The sequence below is a fragment of the Rhinoderma darwinii genome, chromosome 6 (assembly GCF_050947455.1).
Source record: "Rhinoderma darwinii isolate aRhiDar2 chromosome 6, aRhiDar2.hap1, whole genome shotgun sequence".
In the NCBI taxonomy this organism is placed as follows: domain Eukaryota; kingdom Metazoa; phylum Chordata; class Amphibia; order Anura; family Rhinodermatidae; genus Rhinoderma; species Rhinoderma darwinii.
In genome coordinates, this window is record NC_134692.1 from 130086170 (window position 1) to 130094056 (window position 7887).

Genomic DNA, 7887 nt, shown 5'->3' on the forward strand with positions numbered 1-7887 from the left:
GGGCTTGCTGTGACTATTGGAGAAGTGAGGTGGAGGGCTTGCTGCGACTACTGGGGAAGTGAGGTTGAGGGCTTGCTGCGACTACTGGGGAAGTGAGGTGGAGGGCTTGCTGCGACTACTGGGGAAGTGAGGTGGAGGGCTTGCTGCGACTAGCGGTGAAGGAGAGCCTGCTGTCTACACTGGGGAACTGCTGTGACTTCTGGAGAAGGTGTGACCCTGCTCTGGAGTTTGAGTAAGTGGACGGGAGAACATGGGACACAGAGGGGAGGGTAGACTTTATTTTTACTGCTCTAGGAGAATAGTGGGCACTGCTTTAACCATCAAGTAGAGCACTACAGTGACGAATGGAGGGGCAAGGGCAAAACCTCAAGTGAAGTGTAAGGACCAGCTAGCAAATCCCGTTGCAGAGCAGACCTGGCCCGAGTGCGTGTTGTTGTTGTTGTCTTCTAGACTTGGATCACATTTTTCCAGTTCTGATCTGATCGATATGTAATGGTATTGATGAGGTTGGGCTTCTTGCAGATATTTGGTGGATTTGCACTTTAGATTCACCCCGTACACACAAAGTTGTAACACGTTCAGCTAAGGCACTAAAACATGCGGACCCCTATAAATCTCTTGCAATTTTCTTGGAATTTTTCCCCTTTTGAAGTGAACCTGCCAAAGTGAAGTCTGCAGAAAAGCCCTTCACGTGTACATGTGTTTCTGTTTTAGGCGGATGAAATCATTCCAGAATTTTGCCTTGGTGTAAACCCGGCCCAGTCCCTCGTGACATCCGAGCTTTTCCTTCTACAAGCAGGATGTGGAGTCTATATCTGCTTCTCCTGAGGGACCTTAAAGTCACCTCTGACGGCCGCATTCTTCATGGAGAACAATGAGACACCTAATATAAATAACACCCCCTCTTCTGCTTTCCAAACCTGACGCCACTATTGCCGCCATTGCCGTTCCTGTAGCAGTGGTCACTCGTATAGATTCCCAATGGCAAAATCTCGTTAACCAGCCATTACTTCCATTACTATTAACGTGAGGTACTAAATTCATAACACCTCATGCCTCAAATTAATAAGTGACCCCATTATTTCCCTAAGATGGCAGCATTGGGGTTAAAGGGGTTGTCCAGGTTTAGAAAAACATGGCTGCTTTCTTCCAAAAATAGTTCCACGCCTTTCCACAGATTGTGTGTGGTGTTCCCTTCAATGGAGCGGAGCTGCAATACCTGACACAACCCAAGGTAAGATGTGGCGCTGTTTTTGGAAGACAGCAGACGTGTTTCTAACAACCCTTTAACTTGCTGAATTATTTAGTCGGTGAAAGATAAACTTGACAATATTCACTGGAAAATCCTTCAGATGTCTTGACACGCGATCATTAGACGTAATCTCCTGGTTGGTTGGCTGCGGGTTTCACAAGATCCTGCTTCAACCTCCGATGGTTCCTCTTATTTTGTAACATAAATGGTTGTAGGATAATCACTTCCCGTTTTGCATTTGCTAAAATAATATAATATATATGTATATACACACACACAGTTGGGTCCCCAAGTATTTGGACAGTGACCCAATTTTCATAATATGGCCTCTATACATCACCGCAATGGATTTGAGACCAGTAAAGAAGATGTGATTGAAGTAATTCCGATAATCTGGCACCCTTGGGACTTTTGCCGGATTACTGGTACATTTCAAACTATTGGACGTCACACATACTTACCGTGTACTCGCACCCAGATATCAGTACGGATATACAAAGTGGCGCCAATGTGATGTCATCTGTGCACGTTATCTCTTTCCTGGATGTAAGAGTTGTAATAATCGCCTGTGCTGCCATATATGACATGTCTGTTATGGTAAACGTTTGTATTTTCCATAAAACAACAATTCTGGAGCATCTTTTCTTAGAACTCTGTTATTCCTCTGTTAATCCTCCTGGAAAAGTATGAAATAATTGACAACTGTGTGTTATTATTCCCTTTGTCAATTGGGTGTCTCCCTACAAACTCTGACATTGAGTACCGATTGCAACCCCCCCCCCCCATTAAGGGGAATGCCAACACACAGTTGTTAATTCATTCATACATTTCCAGGAGGAATGACAGAGGAATGGCACAATGCAAAGTTCCAAAAATAGATGCTCCAGCATCGGTATTTCATAGGTAATGCAAGAATTTACTAAGACAGACATGTCTGGAGAGGGAATAGGTTCTCTTTTGGTACTCTGGCATATGCCTACAAGAACGACAAGTCCCTGCATGCTGTTCGGTCTGCCTGTCCCTCTGCTGCACATCTCAGGAGCCAGGTAGCCAATGCACCTAGGTGTTTGCTGCTGGTGCCTAACTTTTTATTGGTGTCTATGAAAGTTCTTCTTGCCAGGCCACTGAGAAAGCAAAATTGGCTCCCGGATTGTGTGACTGACTCCTAAATCCCATAGTATTGCTATCCCTCCGGCAATAGTGGAGACGGGTGATCTATACTGTTCTATCACAAATAACAGGCTCGCGTGCGGCTGACAGGTCCTAAGTCTGTGGTTAATCCTGGGTCATATAGTAATTTGTGTAGTCATAAAAGTTTCTATAAACCATGGCGAACATTCTCCCTTTGCTCGGTCTCTTGGATGTCGTACATGTCAATGCCCCGTCCTACACGGCCGCTCCGCCGTAGACTAGTTGCAACTTGCTATTTTGTATCTTGAGAATGTTCTACTGTAACCGTGTGAGTATTGTGATGTACGAGTATCGGACGTTGATGGTATATCCTGCGGACATGAAATATCCCTGAGAATAACCCTACAGTCTGCAGGACAATTCGTTGCATCCCTATGGTTTATAATCTCATTGCTCCATCCGTTATTCTGCAAATATTATATTTGGGAATTGTTATTTTTGCAGTGCCCTATAGTTTCTTTATATACCATGATTGTGAGCGTATACCAGGTTATTTCATAGTTTGCTTAAAGGAGTTTTTTGGCCAAAAACATTGGTGGGCGGTCGCTGTGCGGTGTCGCTCAGTCTGCTGACAAAAAATAGTATTCAAGCGATTCATGATGGAGAACTAATGCTGGTCATAGACATAAGATGGAAAGTGGACGTCTAAAAACCACATATGACTAGGCAAAGATACATTCCGGTAGCTGCCTTTCTAAAAACATCCGATTGGTCACTGTAAAAATGTCAGATTATGACGGTCTAATGTCAGACCACTCCAGTAGCCATTTTTTTTAGTAGCCAGATTGTAAGAACTTCCATAGACCTTAAAGAGGCTCTGTCACCAGATTTTGCAACCCCTATCTCCTATTGCAGCAGATAGGCGCTGCAATGTAGATTACAGTAACGTTTTTATTTTTAGAAAACGAGCATTTTTGGCCAAGTTATGACCATTTTCGTATTTATGCAAATGAGGCTTGCAAAAGTACAACTGGGCGTGTTGAAAAGTAAAAGTACAACTGGGCGTGTATTATGTGCGTACATCGGGGCGTGTTTACTACTTTTACTAGCTGGGCGTTCTGATGACAAGTATCATCCACTTCTCTTCACAACGCCCAGCTTCTGCCAGATCACGCTGTGACGTCACTCACAGGTCCTGCATCGTGTCAGACGAGCGAGGACACATCGGCACCAGAGGCTACAGTTGATTCTGCAGCAGCATCAGCGTTTGCAGGTAAGTCGATGTAGCTACTTACCTGCAAACGCTGATGCTGCTGCAGAATCAACTGTAGCCTCTGGTGCCGGCTCGTCTGACACGATGCAGGACCTGTGAGTGACGTCACAGCGTGATCTCTGGAGAACACGCTGTGTCTGCACTGCCAGAAGCTGGGCGTTCTAAAGAGAAGTGGATGATACTTCTCATCAGAACGCCCAGCTAGTAAAAGTAGTAAACACGCCCAGATGTAGGCACATAATACACGCCCAGTTGTACTTTTACTTTTCAACACGCCCAGTTGTACTTTTGCTAGCCTCATTTGCATAAATACGAAAATGGTCATAACTTGGCCAAAAATGCTCGTTTTTTAAAAATAAAAACGTTACTGTAATCTACATTGCAGCGCCGATCTGGAGCAATAGGAGATAGGGGCTGCAAAATCTGGTGACAGAGCCTCTTTAATAAGAAAACAACCCAAAAAGTTAGTCGCCAGCATATTTCTCTGAGCCTTGGCCAGATGGGCTCATGGGGTGAATCCTCCCTGGGATAAACAGGTGGAATCATAAGTTTCTGCTGACCATTGCCTTATATTTATGGCCAGTTGCTAATACACAACTTGAACTTTGGTAAAGCGCAGAGGTACGGGGTGATCGTTGTCAGGGGCGGATGACCCCCCGTTGCCCGGGTGCCTTGCAGGAATTGTCTCATTTCAACTCGATTTACAGTATATAAAACTTTAAGAACCCCTTTAAGAAATATCTCTAACTTCTTACATTTTGTTTTAGGGTTGTCCAAGCTGATTCAGAATGGAGTTAGGGGGGAACCATTGAATGAGGTCTCTGTAAACAGATTTTAGACAACTCTGAGAAGAATGCCCATGTCACGTCTCTTCTGTTTGCTGGTGGTCCTCGGCTCGGCTTTTATGGTCCTTTTTATCATCGTTTATTGGGACAATGTTGGGACGGCAAATTTTAATCTCCATACATCCTTCTCCAAGACTCTTCCAACTCGTCTAAGTGTGGATCACCCCCCTTCTCTCTCAACAACCGAAAACAACGGTGTTTCAGACGTGGACAGATTCTTAGATAGTTTTCTAAACTTTGTTACAACAAAAAATGAGTTGCCAAGCACAAAGGGGGAAAAACTGTCCCAGCGAGGAGGAACTAATAGTTTTGAAGAAAATGTGAGAGGCTACGACTGGTCCTCCCGAACCAAACTGGAGGAAGGTTTTCTAGATCCGGAATTAATACAGGAGGACAGAAGATATAATCTACGCAACTTCTGTGGTAATTCCAGTTTTAATTTTCCAACCAAGGATCGGGATTTTGATGACATTCCAAACAAGGACCTAGATCACCTTATTGTAGACGATCGCCATGGCATTATTTATTGCTACGTGCCGAAAGTGGCTTGCACCAATTGGAAACGAGTAATGATTGTGTTGAGCGAGAGTCTTTTAGACAAAAAAGGTGTCCCGTTTCAGGACCCTCTAGAGATCGCCCGTGAGGATGTCCACAATTCAAATAGTCATCTGACGTTTAACAAGTTCTGGAGAAGATATGGGAAGTTCTCTAGACACATGATGAAGATTAAGTTAAAAAAATACACCAAATTCATATTTGTCCGCGATCCTTTCGTCCGTCTGATCTCCGCTTTCCGCAGTAAGTTTGAGCTGGAAAATGAGGACTTCTATAAAAGTTTTGCAATACCCATATTAACCCGCTTCTCCAACTGGACCAATGTACCCACATCGGCAGGAGAAGCATTCTCTTCTGGGGCAAAGCCGTCGTTTTCTCAATTTATACAGTACCTATTGGATGCCCGGACTGAAGAACAGAGACCTTTCAATGAGCATTGGCGCCAAGTGTATCGGCTTTGCCACCCGTGTCAGATTGATTATGATTTTATAGGGAAGTTGGAGACTCTTGACGAGGATGCATCTCAACTTCTAAGACAATTAAATATAGATTCCCTCTTCCAGTTTCCCCCCAGTTACAGGAACAGGACTGCGAGTAGCTGGGAGGAGGACTGGTTTTCCAAGATACCTCTAGAATGGAGGCAAAAACTCTACAAATTATACGAGCCCGATTTCGTTCTTTTTGGATACCCTAAACCCGATAACATATTAAATGTTTGAAAGGCTAATTAAACTTTTTAAAAATAACAAAAATTAACACTATTCTGCTGCCTCTCCCGGAATGGTGGATATTTTCTACACATTTCTCTACTTTCCATTCCATGTGCTATGAGATTTGAAGGACCTCCCCAAGAGTTGGATTTCTTTACATTGATGCATTTTTAAGAACTCAATTTATTTATTTTTTATTCCACTTTTAAAGAGTAAATGTACAAAAAAAAATTTGTCTTTGTAATTGTACTTTCTCAGGAGGAGTTCCCAGAAATGCTTTTTACTGTTTTATAAATTAATATATTATTTAAACTATTTAATACAGTGTCTGAGGACTTGACTGAGTAAAGGTTTGGCTGTTAAAGTCTTCCCGTTCTTGTGGTTTATAGTCTGGGCCATATAATGCCCAGTTTGGACAACCCTGGTTCTCTTAGAGCTTAGAATCTCCTACACAGACAATTCAATTATACATTTCTGGCTTCCTCCTATTCACCACCAGGGGGAGCTTACTGCATACTGGTTTATTATAGCATTCAGTGTATAAACCGTATACAATAAGCTCCCCCTAGTGGTAACTGCAGGCAGCCAGGAGTTTATTCTTTAACTCTTATGTGTATACTGGGGATCCGGAGCACAACAGTTATAGAGATCTATTAAGAAATACAATAGAACAGAATATTGAGCCTAAAAAGACATGGTTGGCTATTTGCAATCTCTCCACTTTTCCCTAAATCACCCCCGTGGTGTTAAAAGTTGAGCATTGACTTTAAAGGGTTTTTCATACTCTCAAAACGCACCACAAAACCCCAAATTTCTTACACCCTTGCCTTTTAATCTATATTCGCTTCTACCCTGCTGTTCACATCAGCACAATAATGTGGCATCTGCCGCCCACAGCCACATGGCACCAGATGAGACACCCTGCTGCCGTAATTAAAACGGGAAGTGGTAAGGAATTATTGTTTTTTTTTTTTCCTTAGCCAGTTTTAGACCTTCTTCACACGGCTGTGTTTGGTCTGTGAGATGCGGAGCGTATGTCGGCCGTATTTCCCAGACCAAACACAGTTCAGGGAGCCGGGCTCTTCGCATCATAGTTATCCATGATGCTGTGAGTCACTGCCTTCCCGCAAGAATACTGTCCCTTTCTGAAAACATGATGACATTACGGGACGGTGTTCCCGCGGGGAGGCCGGGACTCCTCGTAGTATCATAGATAACTATAATGCTAGGAGCTCGGCTCCCTGAGCTGTGTCCGGCCTGGGAAATACAACTGACATACGGTCTGTACTTCGCGGACCGAACACGGCCGTGTGAAGCAGGTCATAGGGGTACAAAAACCACTTTAATATATCCCTGTAACGAGGTTATACATAGCTGCAACTCCTATGATGGACCTCATCCTCTCCGGCTATTAAGGGAAGAACTCATCCAGGACCGAGGTTGGCGCTACTCACCACTCTTCTCACTTGAGTAGGCAGATCGTGGAATTCAGTACTTTTAATATATTTTTTCAGTGATGTTTCTGCACATTAATCCACTAACCACTTTACTTTGATAATCCTATGTATTTATAAAGCAGTGGCGTACAGAATAGAAAAGGGGCTCCGTACCAAAGAACAAAATCGGCTCCCCATTATGGTACCGGTTTTGCCATCCAGACTAGAGGGGCCTGGTGTTTGCTTCCCTCTGCACGCTCTTGGACCAATTTGACCGTGCTGCAAGCGATTCCTGCAAAGGGTATGGGACCAAGCAGGGATGGGCCCCATTCTCTCCAAGGATCCCCCTATAACAGCTGCATGGTTTGCCTTTGTATTGAGTACCCACGGCAGCAGAGCAGAATCGAGTGTCTTTTATTACAACACATTGCAATATTATGTGTTATCTGTGGTTTTCTCTTAAGATCTTGGTAAGTTATCACAAGAAACAAAAGAAACCGTTAAATGACAAAATCAGCTCCGATACGTCTGTACACTTCGTGTTTTAATGACTTGTCTCCTCAACTATTAATGCTTGTGATATCTCCACCTTTACAAAAAAAATTTTTATTGCTCCAGTGCATCTGAAATACAAAATAATGCAACTTTGCAAAGGGTCTAGAATAAAAATCTCCCACTTTTTTTT

General features: G+C 43.4%; 1 protein-coding gene across 1 annotated transcript in view; it reads left to right on the plus strand.

Moving 5' to 3' along the window:
* The window catches only part of CHST12 (carbohydrate sulfotransferase 12), a 10739-nt gene extending 4609 nt beyond the window's left edge, over positions 1-6130 (plus strand). The window contains exon 2 of the mRNA XM_075831423.1: positions 4424-6130. Within this exon, the coding sequence (XP_075687538.1) occupies positions 4510-5775 (1266 nt within the window). The 5' untranslated portion in view covers positions 4424-4509 and the 3' untranslated portion in view covers positions 5776-6130. The remainder of the gene's footprint in view (positions 1-4423) is intronic.
* The last annotated feature ends 1757 nt before the right edge of the window (positions 6131-7887 follow it).